At 40.3% G+C, this 22,040-nt stretch overlaps 1 protein-coding gene across 1 annotated transcript; it reads right to left on the bottom strand.

Annotated features, from left to right (window-relative positions):
- Nucleotides 1–3,534: 3,534 nt before the first annotated feature.
- On the bottom strand, nt 3,535–20,999 carry LOC143886580 (mechanosensitive ion channel protein 6-like). Its single transcript, XM_077390631.1, has 5 exons — nt 18,911–20,999; nt 12,684–12,807; nt 12,277–12,570; nt 11,991–12,193; nt 3,535–3,966 (listed from the first exon to the last, which is right to left on the bottom strand). Exons 1-5 carry the CDS (start codon nt 20,650–20,652, stop codon nt 3,687–3,689), a joined length of 2,643 nt encoding a protein of 880 aa, XP_077246746.1. The 5' UTR covers nt 20,653–20,999; the 3' UTR covers nt 3,535–3,686.
- Nucleotides 21,000–22,040: the final 1,041 nt, after the last annotated feature.

The raw sequence follows: 22,040 nt of genomic DNA, 5'->3' as shown, positions 1-22,040 counted from the left end.
GGGTCGGGTCGGGCCCCTTCAAACCCGGCTCGACCCGAGATTCATGCGGGCTTTTGAATGCTCAACCCGGCTCGACCCGAAACCCATGAAACTTGAACCCAACCCAGGCTATTTTCGGGTCGGGTCGATGCGGGTCGGGTAAAACCCGGCTCGAGTTGCAGCCCTACCATTGAATTGACATTGAATGGGGGCCTCTAGATTTAGGTCAGATTTTTGCTTTGAATTGACATGGAATGGGGTCTCTAGATTTTTTGCTTTGGTAACCCACTGTAATGACATTGAATGTGGGACTCTCTCTTCTAGATTATGGGATCGTTAGGATTGGCCCTCTCCCCCAATGCAATTTTGAATAAGAACAATAATGATATAGTAACCTAAAGTGGAATCGAACAAATGGCCTGTACTCACGTTAGCAATCTTCTTTTTTTTTTCTTTTTTTTTTTTGGCGTTTTGTTTCGGTTTGGTTGCCGGAATTTTTTTGGTTCTTGAGATTTATGTGGAACAAAAAACTCCTAGGGAGATTGGTAGAAAAAAAAAACTCCCTTGAAGTATCCTGGTAAAATAAAAATCCCATGTTTGGTTAACCGGACTATGGTGGAAAAAAAATGCTTTGTTTGGTTGCTTGAACTGTTGGGAAGAAAAAACTTCTTCTGCAAGCTTATTTTTGGTTCCTGGGAGTATTTTTTTGTTTTCAAGGTAGGGTTTCGTGCGGGGTTATTTTGATTCCTGGGATTATTTTGGGCCTAGCAACCAAACGTGGGTTTCCTGTGGAAATTCCACAAAAGTCCCAAGAACCAAAAAAAATCCAGCAACCAAACGGATAAAACTACCCCTTGTATGAGATGTGGCATGGTGGGATTTGTTCCAGCAAATAGCCTCTTCCGACATTAACAACAGCTTGCTTTATTTGGTTCTTTTTTAAGCAAAATATTGGGAGAGAGAGAGAGAGAGAGAAGAGAGAGCATCATTCCCTAGGAAATTCAAGCAAAATACCTTGTTTTTAGAAGAATTTGGTTTAAAAGTCATATAGAGATAAAAAGGAATCCACCTCAGCAGACATGTAATATAGAGACATCCAAGGGAACTCTAAAGGACGTCCAATGCTATTGTGGCAAACAAATATGAAATGACATTCCAAATCCAAGAAACATCCAAGGGAGTTCTAAAGGACGTCCAATGCTATTGTGGCAAACAAATATGAAATGACATTCCAAATCCAAGTCAAATTCTGACGGCTGCCAAGTTTTTGTGCAACCAAACACGCTCGCTCTTTGGGTTATGATCAGGCAAGAAGCCTGTGTTTCAATGGGATGTTTGGAAACGTATTATAGTCCATCAAGGGGGGGAGCCTCGAAAATTCAGGACTATGAATTACTCTTGCTTGATTGGGCTCCCACGCATAGTGGGTCTCACCTTTGATTGATGAAGACAGTCCATCTCATACACCATTGCTGGTTTTCCTATGAATAAAATTAGTCCTATCAGAAGGTGCTAATATCATTAGAGTTGTGAGCGGACCCAATTCAGACAGGATCGTCTATGTTCGTGCCACAATCTATTTGAATCCCAATTTTGTGGGTCCTACTCGGGTGGGTCCCACATGAGACGACACTCTAATGGATCACATCACTTGTCTAGGTCCAACCCATTTTGATGTGGATCTAAAGGATCCGGATCCGTCTAGCTGGACTTCTTAAAGCCCTACCAATAACATGCACCTTCTGCCGCTAAATGTGAAGCATTGACTACATTCAATTTTCAACATTCCACATGCTATATGGAAATGAGAGGGTAGTTTTGCTATTTTAAGGAATAAAAAGGGCGGTGATAAATTCACCCCCTTCTGTGATGAATTCACTCCATCCATTTGATGGGCCACAACGTAAATAGGTTGTGCCCCCAAAAACATTTCCATATAATCACTCCAACTGTCCGATCTATAGAGGTTTTCATAATGTGAGTCCCTCTTTAGATCGGAGGGTTAGAATCATCCCATGGTAATGATTTTTGGGGCACAACCTATTTACGTTGTGACCCATCAATTGGACGGTTTGGATCATCCTATGGTATGGGCTGTACCGTCCATTTTGAAAAGTAAAGGGTGAATTTATCATTGCCCAATGAAAAGCCTAAAAAGGAACAAGATTGCTAACGTGTGAAGAGGCTATTTATTCGGTTCCACTCTCGGCCCAGTTCGGTTACCATAATATAATTCTATCAGATAGTAGAATTGTCTAGTCGGAGTGATTTTTTGGCCTTTGGGACTGAGACAAGGTCAGATAAGGGGTGCAAGTCAGCTCGGGTTGGGTCGGTTTGAGGCCAACCCCAACCTGAGAACCCTAACCTAACCCAACCTGAGCCTCGGGTTGAAGATGGTCAACCCTAACCGAACCCACCTCCAAATTGGATCAGGTTGAGTTTGGGTTGAGTCAGGTTGTTCAGGCTCATCTAGGGCCACATAGAAAAATACAAAAAAAAGAAGAGCATAATCCTAAAAAAATTATCAGAAAATTAGAGGATGGAGGTCGGGTTTGCGTCGGGTCAGGTTGCCAAGGCCTCAACCCTAATGCAACCCAAAATTAATTCGGGTTGGCTTTTCCCAACCCAAGCCAAAAACAGGCTGAACCCGTCGGGTTAGGGTTGAGCCCGACCCAAGTTGCACCCCTAGATCAGATGCAAGCCTTGACCAGTGAAAGAATGGGTCCATTTATTTAGTCAGTGAGGTTGGTGCATGCTAAAAGCATTGCTTATTAGATGTGAAGAACAACTTTTACCAACCAAATACCAACCATTGCTTTTTCATTAATCAAGACAAGATCCTCTAGCTAGTCGATAGGGCCCTACCTAACTTCTTTAGTGGGCTCTAAGGCCCACCTTGGTTAATCTGAACTATTCATCTTATGGGCCCTTCAATGGCCATCATTGGTTTTTGGCGGGCAAAGAGGGGAAGAGAAGGGACGAAGAATGGGATATTGAAATCTCAGACATGAGTTGAGATTTCAATATCCTAGAGTTTTGGTAGAGAAAAGGGCAGAAAATTTTAGTAGTATTTTTCCTCTGCAAACTTTTCCAGAAAATTCATGCAACCCACTTATGGTTGCTGTTCCGGGTCTTGGATCTATAGGAAAGATCAATCCAAAATCAGAAGTTTTGCCCTAAAATGTTTCTACATTTGTCAATTCAACTCAATTTTAAAGGATTTTTCTGTAAGTTTTGCATTAATATCCCATCAAAACCTTCCAACTTTCGATCCTTCTTGAACAGTGTAAGCAATTCAAAAGGATAAGAACACCTGGACTGGTTTTGAGCATGTAGTTCATGGCATTTAGATGCATTGCAACATAATTATTGCTCTTTGGGTGAATAATGATAAAAACCTAGGTCAAGTCCCATGCTGTCGCAGTTGCAATGCGTCACAACATTAAGGTTGAGACGTCACTGGTTTAGTCTCAGCTAACCTAGAGTGAGAGACAATACAAAAATTATAGATTCCAACAAACTACACTGTTATAACATAGAAGATTAGGAAGAGTATTAAAAAGAAGAGTATTTTACCTTTTTAGTAACAGCAAATATAATCCTTATAATCCCATTCATATTTTTGTATGCTCTCCTAAATCTATCTGCTCACCTTACCATTCTGCTCATGTCAGTAGGCATTATAACTGTAAGTTTGTAAAACAGGCTCATGTTGCCCAAGTTGAAGGAAGCCTGGTGGAAGACAAAGTGGGCATGTTTCGGACGTTGATTTCGAGAGGTAACATTCGGTACTCAATGTCGAGTTCCCTGAAAACTTTGATCATCTCTTGGACCAAGTGCTCTCTCCTCGACCACCTCTCCCCCATGTTCTGGTGATTCATGCGGTGTGTTAACCAGACTGCCATTGGAACCTTGTTCATGTCTACCACATCCTTGATAACAATGGTTGGATTCGGGTGCCAGTGGTCCTTCTTGCTCTCAATATACCTGCAACAGAGGAAGCAAAAAGACCATTCAAAACCTTGTAGTCATTTGCACATTGGACTGTTCTTTTTCTTTCTTTCTTTTTCATCTCTTCCGCTGATTCATAACTTCAAAACTTCTTTGAAAAGTCCTCAATCGTCATCTATTCTTGAATTCAGGATGTAAAATTCCAATCTAGTGGTTTAAAAAAAATCAATGGATTTTCCAACAAAACAATGCATCATATTAATTCAATTTTAATAGAAGAAAAATGTATGATCTAACTACAGTGAATCCCACTCCTATGCTGAGACTCTGTATACTGGAAACCCAGAGAGCCAGATAAAAGTGGCACGAGCACATGAAAAGCAGCAGAAAAAAAAAACTGATGAAAAAGACAGAACAAACAATGAATAAAAATAATAAAAATTCTAAGTTTTGTTCACAATATCTCCTACATTTTCTGACTCAGACCATACTCCAAATTCCAAACCATACCATGATCTCCTCTTTATAAGAGTGCAGCTTAAACAAAACCTATTTGAACTCTATTTTAACTCAACAAAAGAAGCTGCTATACCTCTAGTCTAAAGCCTGTCCAAACTTGAAACAGATATCACTAACCAACTAAATTCCAAGTACCGTAAATAGCTCAAACAACATTTTGGTGCTTGATGAGGCAACTGCTTCAGTGGATACTGCTACTGATAACCTTATTCAGATTACACTAAGGCAACAGTTCTCACACTCCACAGTCATCACGATAGCGCATCGAATAACATCCGTTCTCGATAGTGACATGGTGTTGGTTCTTGATAATGGTCAGTATATGTATGACCTAATAGCGTTGTTGTTTGAGCTTGTGAAGGTCACCGACGACAGATACGGAGTCTGAGGAGTTGATGGCTTGGCTTGCCGGAAAGTGACCGTGTCTCTGTTGAGGGCCCAAGCCCTTCTAGTTCCTCTAATAGCGTTGTTGTTTGACCTAATAGCGTTGTTGTTTGAGCTTGTAAAGGTCACCGATGACAGATACGGAGTCTGAGGAGTTGATGGCTTGCCTTGCCGGAAAGTGACCGTGTCTCTGTTGAGGGCCCAAGCCCTTCTAGTTCCTCTCATCTCTGAGGGCCGAAGCCCTTCAAGCTCCTTTCCCTTCTCGCCCGTTTCAAGTCGAGTTGGGGGTGAAAAAGGATGTTCCGAACACGATGGGGCGAACGTGACACTGGAGTAAAAAGAAAAAAAACAGTGTCTACAAAGCTCGGAAAGATAGCAAAGCGCCAAGAACATGCCGGTTTAGCATATTACCGGGAGATTGGTTGTGTAGAAGTTGCGGATCTCACAACTTCCGTAAAAAAAATACATGTCGGGAATGTGATGGGAGGAAAACCACAAACCATCAGAGGCCAAAGGAGGACAATGGGAGGGACGATAAGGCGGACTGCTACTGGCCTGGTGGGGGGAATATCGAGATTCAAGATGAAGGCGATATACCAAATGTAGTCATCACCGGGAAGGAAGTATCTGAAAGAATGGAGCTCTTAAGGTCTTGCCTTATCGGTAGAATGAAATCTGAAAAATGGGAAATCCATGAAGTGTGGGAATGGGCCAAATGGTTCTGGAATTTTCCCAACTTACCAAAACCTTTCGCTATAGGTTCTCGTGAGGTTCTCTTCGGTTTTGACCCTGAATATCAGCCCGATTCGGTTTTCAAAAGAGGTGCTCAAGTGTATGGGAGTTTCTTAACATCTCTCGGTCCTTGGCACCTTGCTTTTCAAATCGGTGCTAAAGCAATCTGGATTCGGTTCTATGGGATCCCACTCCATGCATGGGCTTCATCAACTGTGGAAGCGTTGGGGTCTATTTGGGGTGGTAATGGAGACAAAAATGGATGGAAAAGATGACTTTTTCAATGAATATGCGGTGGCGAAGGTGCACACATCTGAATGGAGATTTCTCTGTTCCTACGTTCGATTGAAGGTTGAATCTCGGTGGTATACAATAGGGGTGGTGGGCGAACACTCCGATGCACCCCTCACCGGAGCTATGCCAATCAATAAAGATGTTAACCATCACCCGTTTGATATTCGACCGACACAACCTTTGGAAAAAGATGGGAGGAACCTGGTGAATAAAACAAGAGGGTCAATAGAAGGCCAGAGAACAAGGACATTGGAAACCTTTCGCACTCAGACAGAGAAAGGAAGAAGACAACTAATTTGCAGTTCATTGCTGATGATCGACAATCGAACGGTTAATCTGAGGTGCGAACTCACACGTTGAAGATGGAATGGGATAGAAAAGGCAAAGAAATAGCTGTTGATCCGGCTATGTTTGGGAAAGATCTAAATCAGGCCACTCATTCAAATTTCAATCAACAAGGACATCTGGCGTAAAAGTCTATGGCGGTAAAAGAACGTGGCATTACTTGGATGGATGACAATGAATTGAGGAAAAGGCATGGAGTGCTGCCAGCTATTGGAAAACGTGTCCCCCCACTTACAACAGGAGACTATCAAGGAGTATGCGGAGATTATTGGGTGTGATGAAAGCATATTTCCAATGTCATACTTGGGGCTTCCACTTGGATTCGGTGTTCCAAAGGTTGCCCAATGGGACCCGGTGGTTGAAAGAATCGAGAGAAAATTGGCGATGAGGAAGACTAAATATATATCATTTGGGGGAAGGATCACATTAATCAAAGCTGCGCTTTCGAATATGCCTGTATACTATATGTCCTTATTTAAAATCCCATGTAAAGTAGCTCAAAGAATTGAGAAGCTTAGAGAGATTTTTTGTGGGAAGGAGATGGAAACTCAAAGAAACTCAAGGATCTAATGAATTGGAAGAAGGTCTCGAACCTTAAAAAGCACGGGGGGGCTAAAAAGTAATGAATTGGCAAAGTAAAGTTGCAAAATAAATCACTCTTAGGTAAGTGGTTGTGGCGGTTTGGGGGAGATAAAAAGTCCCTATGGCATGGTGTAATCGGCGAAAATTATGGAAGACTAAGTAGAGAATGGGAGGCGAGAAACCCGGCGATTGGAAAAGGCTCGGAGGCATGGAAGTCTATATGCTCGGTTCGAGAGAACTCTGATCCGCTGATAAGATTCAGGGTGGAGAAGAGAAATGAAGTCTGATTCTGGTTGGACTTATGGGTTGGTGAAAAGATCTTGAAGGATAAATTCCCGAACCTATTCTCCCTAGCTGTAAAAGGAGGGTCAATGGTTTTGGAGTATATGAAGAGGAACATGGAGGATGGTATGACTTTTTGGGATATTAGATTATGGCGAAATTTGAAGGACAAAGAAATCAACCAATTTACGGCACTCCTTGATTTGCTGAATGCACAGTACTGTGTGGTTAAAGATGAAGATGAACGGGTTTGGACTCCTGAGACTCAAGGAGGTTTCTCTGCAAAATCATTCTTCTCTGCCCTTAATAATGGTGACAATCCTGCATCCTCTCAAGCACGGATTTGGACATTCAAAGCTCCTCCTAGAATCTTGGCTTTTGCGTGGACAGTTGTCCATAAAAGGATAAATACCTGCGATAGGTTAAAGAGAAGATCCTTCAGTCTGACCAGTCAATGTGTTCTATGTGGTCAGGCAGAGGAAACTTTGAATCATTTATTGCTCCATTGCTCCTTCTCGTCGAAAATATGGAACATGATGCTTAGATTGTTTGGAGTGTCATGGGTCTTCCAAAAATCAATTTCGAGGGTACTATTAAATTGGTTGGGGGCGTATATTTGGGGATCTTGGGCAATTAATGTGGTCTCTAGTGCCTGTTGCCATCATATGGAGCGTGTGGAAGGAGCGAAACAATCGTATTTTTGTTGATGAAAGAAAAAATGTGGAGCAGGTGCTCTCTGATGTGAAGATTGATATTATTTCATGGGTCAAAAGCCATAGATCTTTTTTTTTTTTTTGAAAGATAACTTTTATTGATAGTAGGAATAAAACAGACAGATACAGAGCGGCGACAAGATGTTCCCGAAAGGGGAGTATGAGAAATAGCTTAAACTAATCCCCTATAGAGGGTCAGATGCCAATTTCTGATTGATAAACAATTCGAATTGATAAACTAATCTCCTATAGAGGGTCAGATGCCAAAAGCCGTAGATCTGTCACATATGGAAATGGGGAGATTATCCGGAATTGGAATGCAGTTGTTTAGGAGAGGAAATTTAAAATCAAGCAGACTCCAAAATGGGAACCGCCACCGCCGGGATGGTTAAAACTGAATTTTGATGGCAGTGCTCTTGTTAACCCAGGTAAAGCCGGAATTGGTGGAGTAGTATGGGACCCAAACGGTCAGGTGATTATGAAATACCTTGGACCTATTGGAATCTGTGATGCTAATGAGGCTGAAGTTAAGGCCTTACTTTTCGGCCTCAAATGGTGCCATCAAAATGTGTCTAAACCTTTCATTATCGAGGGGGATTCATCTAACTCGATCGCTTGGGGCCTTAATAAGTCCAAAGGGCCATGGAGACTTCAAAATCAAATCTCTGAGATTAAGAGTCTGGTAGGAATGATGAATGTCAAAATCATTCATAGAAGGCGATCAACGAATTAAATGGCGGATATTTTGGCGAAGCAAGGCATGCTAGCGGAGTCTATGATGGTCAGCATATTACCTGTGAATGGGCATCCTGAAGCTTAGACTTCTTTTGGTGTTATCTTTATATTTCCCTTTGTAAAGTTCCCGGAATCCTTAACGGGCCCTTTGTATTTGGGGACTCCTTGTCCCCTGATTTATGGTGTTCAATAAAGTTGTCAATTTTCAAAAAAAGAAAGAAGAAGAAGCTCAAACTCAAAAATTGTTATCCTATTAATTAAATCAACCTCTTCTACCTTAATGGAAAGGAAACCCTGGCCTAAACTATATGTAAGGGTTAGGGGGACTTAATTCTAGAAAACCTAAGGGATTCAAACCGATGGCTTTCAAAACACACTAGCACGACCAAGCCCATCTAAGTTATCAACACTAACAGTTACCAGTGTCTACAGCAAAGTAAAAATAATACACATGTGGTCACCTAGTCATCCAATTACCACAGCCTATCGTCCATATCAATCTCACATAACTATGTCGCTAAAGTTCATATTTTATCCGATCACCCCCTCCCATAAGTGTCAAATCAGAAACGAAAAAAGTTGTGCTTGTCCAATCATTCCTCCCCATTGAGAATAATTTTCATCTATGATTTGTGGACACGGACACGATTGTCGTGTGTCGACACTGACACTGAGTGTCAGACACTGCAAACCCCCAAAATTTAGAAACGGGGACACAGCTAAAATAGAAAGTATATGCAATCATAATTTGTCGATATGGATTTGTGTCGAGTTTCGACACGGATATGAGTTGTCTAACATGGCCACATCTAAAAATCTAGAAATGGTGACACGTACACACATAAAATTATTGATTATTACACAAATACGTGTCCACACACCCACATTAACTGTAACACTCCAAGAAATACAATTAAAAGTGTCCAAAGGAGTGTCGACACATGTGGACACGCGTGTCGTGTCAGACACAGCAGGACACGTTTGTCAGCAATAAATTCTAAGTGTCAGCTAAATCATAAATTTTCGTGGTATCCACAATCACATGGAAATTTACCTAGGGCCACTACCTCAATAACATGTTTTACCGCTCACACATGTAATAGGATTCCATTCTTCTACAAATTACTCATTATGAAAATTGAGTTTATCATGATTCATGACTAACAAGTGTCATATGCTCATGCACAACATCACTCTAGCCACATGCCAAGAAAATCTAACACTGACCTGATTGACATCCATGCCTATTGTCTCCTAAATCCGTGAAAGCATCTCAGATACAGTACAACGCAATTTTGTGACATAAGCCACTGTTTAAAACTCTTCAAGCTAATAATCGACTTGCCCAATTCAACTCGGTTTTACCTTCGGATCATTCTTGTCAGAGTTTTGCCCTACCAAGTCAATCAAAACTCCTTTGACTCGCCTGAGTTAAATGAAAATTTTGACCGTGTCAATCATTGACTCGCTCGTGCCATTCAAAAGAGAGAAAGAAACATTTACTCGCTCGTGTCGACTCCTTTTGACCTTGGCCGAGTTCTTTTCCCGACTCCAAACTTTTAAACACTGGACTTAGCACCTAGCAAATTAGAAGAACCATATCCTTTGTATCTGGCCTATTTCCGCTTTCACCTATCTCATTCTGGCGGTGACTAGAGCATACTCCCAAACTTGACCCAGAACTGCTGAATCTGAAAAATTCACATGGTTCAGAATCTACCTAATAATTAATGATTGGTCATTATCATTCTCAGTAAGTAAATCAGCAATAAGAGGTTCACAAATTCGTCTAATCTCCACCAGGACGATTGAGTTACTCCATTATGAATCATGATGTTGCCAGCCGTACTGCTCCCCGACGCCCCAGAAATTGAATCCTCTCTTTATATTTCTTCTCACATAGATTGAGCACTTTCTGATGACATCAGATGGACCTCAACTTCTCAGAAATGATAAATTTGAGGATTTCCTGCAATTTGAATTTCTGAAAATAATAGTTATCTTTCCAGAGTTTTCTGGATAAGTCTAGAAGGGTTAAAAAGCCCCTACCCTAATTAATTGTATGGCCTGCAAGTGGGGATTTTTGGAATCCGAACACTGTTTGCAAAGGAGAGAATTCGAGGAAATCCAGAAGTTTATTACAGGAACAAGCTGTAAGGGTAAGAATCGAACATTGATTAAAATTTTAGAAGTAGATCTAGGGAGTTTGAAATGGATTTTAATTTGGTTATGAGTATGAAACTAAAAGTTTCTGAGTGTCAGCTTAGAAATAAAATTCAGTTGATTGATCCTATAAGGAAACCTAAAATAGTATTACTTTCTCCCTAATTATGGTGATGGACAGGATAGCATAGGATTGAAAGGAATGTTGTTTGCAAAGGGGTAAACTGTGGATTACTTTGAGATCATCTTTCCAGTTGCTCACTTAAACTTGGTCCAAGTGCTAATATTGGTTGCAATCAATAAGCAATGGCCGTAATATCAGCTCGATATCAGAAAAGCATTTTTGTATGGGGATCTTAGTGAGGATGTGTTTATGGCACAACCATCAAGGTTCATTGCTCGGGAGGATGTGTTTATGGATCTTACTGAGATGATCTATAACTCCTTGCAATAATGTTCTCTCTAGAGGCATAGAGCTCTCATTAGTGAGAGGATGTGTTGGGGGGAAGTTTTGATTGTTAACAAACATCTCCTTATTGTTCAGGAGCATGGATAGGTGTTCTTTGGTTTCTTTTATTGTCTTTTATTCATGTCCATCTGGTCATCTATTTGTTCTTGTTGTTTCTTGTTTGGTATAAGAGGTTTCTGTTACTTATGAGAAAAAAAAATGTCATTGAGATTGAACAGAGTACAGACTACTGCAATCTACCATTGGAAAATTCTGTAACAGCTTCTTTAAAGACAATATTCTGACTAACCAATAGCAAATGAGAGCATTTTTAGACACATTTGAGGATGATCTCTATTGAAAAAACAGTTTTGCTCTAATACCAATTGCCAAGTCTTCACACATCGACAAGTTAACAAATTCATATAACTCTGACATGCTGAAACATAACAGCAACTCACAAGAGGAGATAAATAGAGAACCCTATACCAGGCAAGTCTATAGCTCCATATAAAACATATGGAAACATGAGCAAAGACCAGGTATAGAGAACAGTATTGCAGCACCAAAGTGCTCCACCAAGGAGGCCTACTACACATCTAATAAACCCCTACAAATCAACTAAGAAACTACGTAGCTTTAGTAGGTCAGGATAAAAACAGCATGACCTTTGCACTTTAGAAAACCTGCCAAGTAAAGGATTCTTGCTCAGAATAACATTTATCCTGCTCAATTGTTTTGAGAAGATGAACAGTGCAACAGAGACAATATAATTCTAAACCACAAAATAAAATGATAATTGTCACCTTGATATCAATTGGATGGATATTTTAAAGAAAACAAGAGAACAATCCGTTACTTACTCCTTTATTTTTTCTTTCATGATAGCAACCTTTTCAACTGGAGTTGAAACATGAATGCAGAACTCAATTGCATCTCCCATATCTGGACTTCGATAGAAATTGCCTATTTGTTTCGTAGAAAGCACACTATTCGGATAGACAATCTTCAAGTTGTCATACCTCAAAAAGACTGTAGTTAGGATGTTCATCTCCTCTACTATCATCTGAAATTCACAATGGTAATAACCCCATTAGTTTCTCAAAATAGGTCAAATGAATCAGCATTCAAGTTTTGTCCATTTTCTACCTGAACCCCTTCCAGTTCGCAGCGATCACCCACATCAAAGGGATGCATCACAAATAAGAAGATAATTGACTCGAAGACCATCTTGCAGGTGTTACCGAAGACGAAGACCACCAACAAGAGCTGAGAGCTGATGAAGACCAGAAGATGGGTAGTTGCAATGCCAAAAATAAGCAGCCAGATAACCACTACTATGATGGACACAACAACGTTCACCATCTGGTGCAGATTGTTCACCGCTGTTTTTGTGTCATTTAGTGTCAATGATAGGGCTCTCCTCTCTTTGAATACATTGACCTGAAAAATGTGTGAGATTATTAGATTAACACAAATTCTCTCATTTTCCATTCACATCACATAATTTATAAATCCTTGCTTTGGAAAACAGACAGAAATTTTTTTTTAATTACCACCCAGTTCTTTAGAGCCGTTTTGCAGATTTTCTTGCTATCATTTGCTCCTTCAAAGAGACCCAAAGTCTTCAGAGCTTCATCTTCTCTCATGAAGCGCATCAGATCGATCAGGTATATATGCCTGCAAATTCCATGAATATATGCGTCACCGTTAAGTAAACAGTATGCTATGCCATTTATAGATGAGTAAATAATCAAAGCTCTATTACTATTACCATAATATGACCAGACCCACTATGACGTTTGATATCTGTTAAGCAACATCATCCAATGTCATTTGCTCTAGCTACAACTGCAACCCACATTTTCTTAGGAGAACTTTGGGGGATCAGCCATGGCAAGTGCTATTATTATTAATGTTTAGACACTAAGGTTCCTTTAACTGAACGATATCAATCTTCAGCTTCCTATAATTGTAGTGTTACAACAAACATAAGTTTGATGTTTCTTCTTGAGCTTTACAAGTTTACTATGTGGCCAGTATTAAATATCGAACATTAACAAGACACTATGGTTGTTGTCTCACAATAGATTAATTTCATATTCCTGCTTTCTATTTATAAGAGATATATGATGCACCTTGTGATGCGAACGAGGCGGAGGTAAGAGCATTGTTATATGGACTCCGATTGTTCTTTAATCATAATTTGGGGCCGTTGATGGTGGAAGGGGACTCTACAAATGTGATTGCTTGGGCAACCAATCGTTGTGCTGGGCCGTGGAGACTTGCTCAGCTGATTGATGAGATCCGTGATTTGGTCAGCTGCTTGCATCCTACATTAGCACAACAGAGGCGTTCGGCTAATACGGTGGCGGATCAGCTAGCAAAGGATGGGGTGTCCCGTTTGAATACGGTTGTAATGATGAATGAGCTGGTGGCTGGGACTATTTGATTTTTGTAATTAATGGGACATCTTGTCCCTACTACTTGTAATTACTTTCATTACGGAATAAATTGTTACTTCAAAAAAAATGAGATATGATATTTACATCTCGGCAATGGTTAAACAAGATTAGTTCGTAGACTAGTGATGAGGGGAACACGCAGCAAGGATAGGAACAGAGAGATTCAGAGAGGTTAGGTATTATCTCTATCACCACGACCATTGCAAGCTAAGCCTCTTTCCGCATCTACTTCTGATGTGAACACAAAGAGGTGCTCACCATCTTCCAGCTTCTTGTAATCAATAATTGTTGGTTCTTCCTTTCATATGTCCTCTAGTTCCCTTAAGAGTTTTTAAAAAATATCCCTTGGAGACATTTCTTGACAAAAAATATTCTCTTCAAAAGCACATCTTTTTTACTTCCATCATCCATTCGCCATTAACCAGCATCCAGCGCATTCCTTTTTTTGCTCCACTTTTTTTTTTTTTTTGTGGAATGATGAGGTATTAATCAAAAGAGGGAACAAAGGAACCCCCTGACCAGTCTGGTCAATAGAATGGGGAAGAGCAAAAGAAAAAGGAATATGTATATATATATATATATATATATATATATATATATATATATATATATATAAAACCCTCAAGGGGATAGGAAATCAAAGAATCCTAGGGCTTTCCTTGTGACTCATTCCTTTGCTAACCTATCCACCTCACTATTGGCCGTCCTTCTAACATGCTGAAAGGAGATAGATGATCCTACCACACGCTCTTGGATCTTATCAAACTAGTGCATGAATTCCCATGGGATGGGATGACTCTCCTTCAACCATCTTATATGAAATCCCAAAGGCAACCCAAGAGGGGGGTGAATTGGGTAATTATAAATTTGCAAGTGTGATTTAGTTTTTAAAAAAAATAATTTTACCCTTGTTAATTTGAAATTTAAAACAAGCAAAGTAAAGATATTACCAATCACCAAGAGAAGAGAGGAAGGAGTAAATCATCCACAATAGACACCAAGTTTATAGTGGTTCGGTCTATTCCAAAGACCTACTCCACTCTTCCAAGTTTATCTTCTTAGGCTCTTCCACTATTTGGACTCCACACAACGGCCGGATCCGGTCACCAGAACCGGATGATGAGAGGATATGGTCACCAGAACCAAATGGTGAATTCACGGCCAGGTCTTTCTTTGCGATATTAAATTCAGGTCAGAAAATAGATAGGAGACGCATTTGGAAATCTCTTGCACCTCCAAGAGTGGTAGCTTTCGGATGGACGTTGGTACATAGAAAAATCAATACTTGCGATCTACTAAAAAGGAGACATTTCAGACTAGCAAGCATGTGCGTCCTTTGTCAACAGGATGAAGAAACACTAGACCATCTGATGCTACATTATCCTTTCTCATATCACTTATGGTCGAGGGAAATTGGAGCTTTTGGAATGAACTGGGTTTGTCCGAGTTCAATTAATTCACCTTGATTAACTGGCAAAATGGGCCTTTTGGGGAGAGTGGTAAGCTAATATGGTCCACTTTCCCTTACGTCATTGTCTGGAATATATGGAAGGAACAGAATCGACGTATTTTTGAAGATCAGAGCAGGACACCTAGACGGTTGGTGTTGGATATTAAGATAGAACTCATCTCATGGGCCAAGATTGAGAAGAAAATCCCCTACGGTGTGGAGGATTTGATAAGAAATTAGTGGTCAATTATCTGGGATAGAACAATCTGAACCAAGCCTAAACCGAAATGGAAAGCCTCGCCATGTGGGTGGCTAAAGTTCAATTTTGATGGAAGCTCTATAGGTAACCAGGGGAAGGCAAGCATTGGGTGTCTGATTAGAGAAGATAAAGAAATCACTGTAATGACATTCTCAGGCCCAGTAGGGATATGTGATGCAAATGAGGCAGAAATTAGGGCTCTTCTCTTCGGCTTGTGATTGGCATATGAGAACAATCAACGACCATTAATAGTTGAGGGAGACTCGACAAATGTAGTTGCTTGGGCATCGAGTAACTCAAAGGGACTCTGGCGACTACAGGATCTAATAGTGGAAGTACTTGATTTAATTAGGTCGTTGAGTCCTAAGATCGAGCATCGAAGTGGATCGGCAAATGAGGAGGCAGATAAACTAGCAAAAGCATGAGTTTTGAGGGAGGAAATGTTGGTTATCAGTTCCTTGTAAGCCCCTTGAGGGTATGCTTTTGGATCATTGATCCTTATCCTATAATTTGGGGAGGGACAACTTGTCCAACCGAGATTCGATAAATTGTCAATTTTCAAAAAAAAAAGAAGTTAGGAAGTCTCTCGGAAGCCATTCGGAAGTCCAAAGAACTAGCCGTTACAAACTGGAAAATTGAAAAATACTATCTTCGGGCTCCTGAAGATTTTCTTAGGAGTCTGACCCGGGCGCCCGAAGGGATCTTCGGGCATCTCTGAGTATTTGGGTCTCTCGGATAGATTTTCCTCTTCGTATTCGAGAGCCTGACCCTTGGACTTTGGGCGTCCGAACAGGCCATCTTTGCATATGTTTCGCGATTCCATAATCCAATTTGCTTATTCAAATTATAATTTACCTTTGGATACAAATCACGAGAATGTATATTCTTCCTCAAACGTGGCGTTGAGAGGTAAAGGATTAAACCCTTTTAAGAAATAAAGTTTTTGATCGGAATAGGAAAAAACCGAAAGAACCTTTAACTATTTCAGTTGTTAATAGAACGAATCACACTTTTACCACTTTTGGTTACAGTTCATGCCCACTCGTCATGAACCCCCGCCCGCCTCGACGCTGAGTCGCAACTCTTCCTATAGAAACCTCCTTAAACTGATTCAAGTGATTCAGTCAGTAGGAAAGTCAATCAGAAAGTAAGATGCCTCTCCTGCAGGCCGAAACATTTCCTTTGAATAGATGCGGTTCGTTCTCCCCATAAAGAAAGAGTGAGCGCTCACTCTTGACTTATGGGCCAAGGCACATTAGCATGGCGTACTCCTCCTGTTCGGCTACAATATGATTATTGTATATGAATGGACCATTTGTCCAACAAAACAAGGGAGTAAAACGTAATCAAGAGAGTATCAGAATCATGAAAATTGGAGTGGCATATTTGGGGGTCTTATATTGACTTCTTATGGTGTGTTATGCCTACTTAGGTTATTTTATGAGCCTTGAATATCACTAAGACCTAAGAGGAATTGAGTTACAATCTAAAGTGTGAAGATACAACCTAGATCTAAGGGTCTTCAACTTCTGAGCCTTGAATGCTTTGGACTTTGAATCTTCACAAGGTTGTTCTCTCTTTGAGTCATCATCGACAGTTCTTTGTCACTCCATGACGTGCTTGTCATGAGGCTTTCCATTTGAGTTGCTTGTGGAGTAATCTCATATTGACCTGAACTTAATCCACAGTACCAACAAGCAAATAATTAGATTATAAATTTCAATCAATTTGGGTTTGGGATCAATCAAAATGCTGGTGATCGTTGAACCATTGGGCTTACATTATAACATTTAGGGAATCACCCTCAACAATCAGGCCGTTGAAGATATTGCGCTCTATGCTCCTCATGCCTTGAAGAGATGCTCTAACCTCCAATCATTAGAATTTATTGTCCATATAGGCCCTGAAAATGCCCATGAGGTTTCTCCGTGCTCATATCTAAGTAGGCCTCCTACTCCCTCAGACCCAGGGTTGCCAAGGCTAGAGATCCTTCAAAATTAAACGTCATCCTACCCGGTCCAGGCGGTTCACATCAAGGGGATGGCTTCTCCACTTGCTCACTATTGAAGTATATCTCTCTCCAATCATGCCAGAGGTCATAAGCTGAAACAAAACAAACATGAAGCTCAGAAGGATTTTAACCCACATTATGGTTAGGGACTTAAGAGCTGTTAGCATGTATACACAAATTGGACGCTCTTGACATGGCGTTTCTCTCCTTCCACAATACCCATATTGTGGCTAGCAGGACCACTTTCTAAAGAAGAATAACTTTTTTACTCCATGGGGTTGGAGAATTCCAATAGGTCGAAGAGTCTAGACGGGAACACCCATGACATGCTAAATCTGCCGATAAGTCTGCTCCACGCCTCTCTGGCCATCTTATTGTGGACAAACATATGGTCCACTATCTCGTCAGACTCCACACATAGGGCACAATGATACACAATCAGCATATGGCGGCTCAATAGGTGATCAACTGTGAGATTCCTGTCAAGAAAGGCTATCCAACCGAAGTTGTAGATCCTAGGGGTTGCTGGAATACTCCACACGCTGACTAGAAGCAAAGGTAAAGGACTAGGAACAAGCAGGTGATAGTAATAAAATAATTTGACATTAAAAGAATATGTTCTCCTTTTGATAATGTTGAATGAGGTATTTAAAAAAGAGAGTGCATTTTAAACTGAAAACTCATTTAAGTTTTAAATGAAAATTATGTGGATATTTTTAGAAAAATTTAAGATTAAGTATGCATGAATAAAACATGTGAAGCTGTAAATTCTGAAAATTTGTATTTCTAATTAGTTGTAAAGTGTTTTCTTTTACTTAGAATCCTTGCCTATATTAACCCTTTCTCCCTAGCCTACTACAATCCTACTCTTTCTTGTTAGCTTCTATTGAGGGCTTATTAATTGCTTCATGTTAACTTTCAATGATGCTTCCCACATATTTTCTCTTCACTTTCTTTAGAGCTTTTTGCTTCCCGCACATTCTCTTTTCTAGACCACCCGCTTCACGCATCGCTTCTCGCGCTCACTTCCCACTATGGAACCTATACTCCTAACTACAATGCATTCTTGCATTTCCTTCAACTGAAGAAAAATTGAGCGATGAAGTCATTATTTACGGCAAAGTCTAGATGCTCCTAACCAATAAGCAAATTAGGTGTCCAATTGCCTCGGGAAATAAGGGTGTGTTCTACCATGCAGATAAATTAGCTAAAGACAGTATAGATCTTCTTAGACAAAGAGAAGAATGAACTAGCTAGTGACGATAACAGATGTTCCACACAAACAGATTTGCTGATCACAATCATTCAAAATTCAACGACAAAGTTACCCATGAAAAGAGTGAATAAATTCAGTAATGGTGATTACCCATGTCAAAGAGTGTTGCCTAAGTAGCAAACATTCAGTAATGGTGATTACCCATGTCAAAGAGTGTTGCCTAAGTAGCGAACTAATTTGTGAGGTTCACACACTATGAAGCATAACTATAATGCCAATAAGTCATAAATATTGCAAAGTTCTCCTCTTATTGAGTGGAGAACAGATGAGTGAAAATACTACACAATCATAAAGCCAAAGGGAAGAAAGAACAAAAACTTACTTGGATCCAGGCTTAGCTACATTTGTGAAGATCTTCTTTGCCGCGACTTTTGCCTCGTGCTCGCTTCGAATCTGCAATGCCGACTCGTCTTCTTGACTCGCCTCTGTTAAATGTTCATCCAGAGTTGATAGAACACCATGTCTGATTATGTTCATTAGCCTTTTCATGTTCCAAGCTGAGATATTCTTCTGGTTGAGCTTATGAAGATGGTCAATCGTTATTCCCTTGTCCTCCTGCTTAGAGACAGCCCCAGACGCCCTAGGACTCTTACCGATCTGAGGGCTCCTCAGCAATCCACTACTCCCAATCACCCTTCCACTCTTCCTCGGGAGTGCCGCAGTACTAAGGTCAGCAGGCATCTTAGCACCTGCATTCTGAAGATTCTGCACTTCAGCCATGACCTTCTCTTCCTCTTCTTTGATGTGTTGCATTTCGAGCATAGGCGGGCCAGAAAGTGTCTCAATCACATATTGATTAAACAGTGAGTCTTGAATCCTATCAAAATAAGTACTGACATGGAAAGAGGATGCCAATACCTTGACAAGAAGTGTCTTTACAAGCCATATTACAGTGCTCACCAAGAGACAGATCAGAACCTTATTCACATATTGTAATGTCTTGCTTTGTGTTTCCCTTTCGACTTTCTTGTTAAAAATTGAACTCCAGGCAATCAAAACCAAACCCAACCATAGGCAATTCTGGACCGCCTTCCTCACACCGTACACGAAATACAACACCCTCTTCCTTAAGAGGAAATTTCTCTCTATGAAGAAGACCGCAATCCTGATTACCCACCCGGAAACTAACCGCCCGCATATCAGAACCAAAACCATAACTACCCATTTCGAAAGATGCAATTTCCAAACTGTCTGCCTCTTAAAGTACGGCACCGATAGACTGCATACGAAGGCGGCCAAGATCACAATCAAACTGACCCATTGTAAAACAGTGAAGAAACTAATAGGATCTTTCTTGAATTCCTCTGGTAGATCCTCATCAAAAAACGGATCTTCATCATCCTCATCAACTATCTTTCCCACCAACCCAGATTTCAATTTCCCCGATTTCATCATCTTCCCCGATTTCCTCTCGGGGACCGGCGGATCCATCAGCCTAGATTTCGTCTTGGTTCTCAATAAGTTTGATTTCCTTTGGAACGAAGAATTCGAAGTACATTTCAATACCTCTTCCGAACTTTTCAGCTCCTCATTTCCATCATTGTCTTCTGAGGATTCCTTATGCCTCCTTCTCACCTCTTCTTGTGTGATCTCTATATGACGTGTTGAAGGGTCTTGGAATGATACTCTAAGCTCCTTTGAACTAAACTGTTGGTTTTTCGGAGTCGAATTTTCTCTAATTAAACCCAAATGCTGATCTTCCTGAAGCTCATCCATTTCCAAATCTACATCCAAACAAATCTCCCCAGAAACCTTCTGCTTATGCAAAAACTGCCCAATAAGCTTTGATGGAGGATCATCATTTTTCGGGTTCTGAAACTTGAATCCACCACTGCCATTCTGATCACTAGGGCTAGAATTCCCTTTCCCAATTCCCCCCACATTGTCATTAAAAAATTCATAGCTTGATTCCTTCCAAATCTTCCCATTATTGCCTGAAACTTCAACATTCACCCCCCTTCTATCAATGGATTCTGACGCGATTTCTTCGTGTTTCAACAGCATGTTATGTTCTTCTTGACCTAAGTTCTTATACCCATTGAAGGATTTCCTCAGAGACTCCATTCCCCAAATCTATTTTCATGAACAAGGAAGTGGGGGTTTTACCAAACTGGGATTTTGATTAGGGTTTCTGCCTTTCTGGGTTTTGTACCTATTTTAGCAGGGTTTTGTGGAGAGAATCTAGGTTCAAGATCTTGTGTTATGAATTAGAATGGATGGAGATTAAGACAACTAGATACATTGGGAGTTCTTCAAGACTTAGAGTGACACGTGCATTCATCCCGCCATTAGAAAGCTTTAAATTAAACAAAGGAATAGAAAAGTGCAGGAAAAGAGAGACAAGAGAACAGGTGGGAGGAGACTATTCGAGAAGGAAGGAGACTGAGAATTTTGTAGAGATACCGGATACGTCTTCGTGTGTTGAGGTTTTTAAATGTAGAAGATACAATGACTGGAATGCCCTTGGGAGTTTATGTTAATTACATTGGTTACAGTGGAGACGGAGAGATTTTAAATGCTTGATTTTGGAGTTGGGAAAGGAGGGTAGTATTTTTGTAATTTGGGGATGCCTTGGGGGGCAACGCAGGGATGCTTTGGGAAGAGGATTTAGGGCACCGTCCATTGAAAGAATGGAAAAGTAATCTATTTTGGTCAAGTTTTCTGTTTCCCCACTCGAGAAAACTACTTACACAGTAGAATTCATTGGAAGGCCCCAAAATGGCTTTTTGGGAAATTGCCTACAAAATCCCCTATCATATTTATAATTAAGAAAATGATAAATTCGCCCACCTTTTTTTACCTAGGACAGCCCCCTCCAGTGTAAAAGTGAATATATCATTATAAATATTATAATATAAAAATAAATTTATATGATTTTTATATAAATGGGATTTGACAGGGTCCATTTAGCAAGCAACTGGTCTGTTGCATGTACGACCAGCCACCTCGTGAATTGAGACAAAAGCTTTTGTCTCAATTCACGAGGTGGCTGGTCTGACATGCGAGAGACCAGCCATGAAATGCCTTTTGTGATGGATGTATGGTAGCAATTCCCTATATAAATTATATAAAAATTTATAAGGATTTGCTAGGGAATTTCATCGAGAGGCATTCTGCTACTAACTTTTGCATGAGAAAATAGCCACCTCAGATGAATTAAATGAATAAAACAAAATCTGCTAAAAATGAGTGTCTGTGACTGTTCTCTCGTGCAAAAGTCAGCCGCAAAATGCCTTTCCACGAAATTCCTTAATCCCAAATTTACATGCTCTTAAACATTGTATATCAAAATAGTGCGAGCGGAGTATGTAAGAATGTAACTCTTTATCTTTTCTGAATTAATACATCTAGTGGAGATACACCATAATTTTGAGTCCAATAATTGGTTTTCGAATCACAATCGGTTATCATAATCTTAAATGAACAAGGCCTTACACTTGAGTTCATAATCT

This window comes from Tasmannia lanceolata, unplaced genomic scaffold (genome assembly GCF_043159265.1).
Source record: "Tasmannia lanceolata isolate RefF3 unplaced genomic scaffold, GAP_Taslan_0.1 ptg000011l, whole genome shotgun sequence".
Classification (NCBI taxonomy): Eukaryota; Viridiplantae; Streptophyta; class Magnoliopsida; order Canellales; family Winteraceae; genus Tasmannia; species Tasmannia lanceolata.
Note: the sequence above shows the minus strand (reverse complement) of the source record. Positions and strands in the feature narration are given on the sequence as shown.

What these genes read in the sequence shown, in the direction of transcription:
- LOC143886580 (XM_077390631.1), bottom strand. Translation starts at nt 20,652, where the DNA reads ATGGAGTCTCTGAGGAAATCCTTCAATGGGTATAAGAACTTAGGTCAA. An exon ending in CGGCTCTAAAGAACTGGGTG is followed by an intron (nt 12,571 to 12,683) that starts GTAATTAAAAAA and finishes CACATTTTTCAG; the next exon opens with GTCAATGTATTCAAAGAGAG. An exon ending in ATGAAAGAAAAAATAAAGGA is followed by an intron (nt 3,967 to 11,990) that starts GTAAGTAACGGA and finishes CCTCTGTTGCAG; the next exon opens with GTATATTGAGAGCAAGAAGG.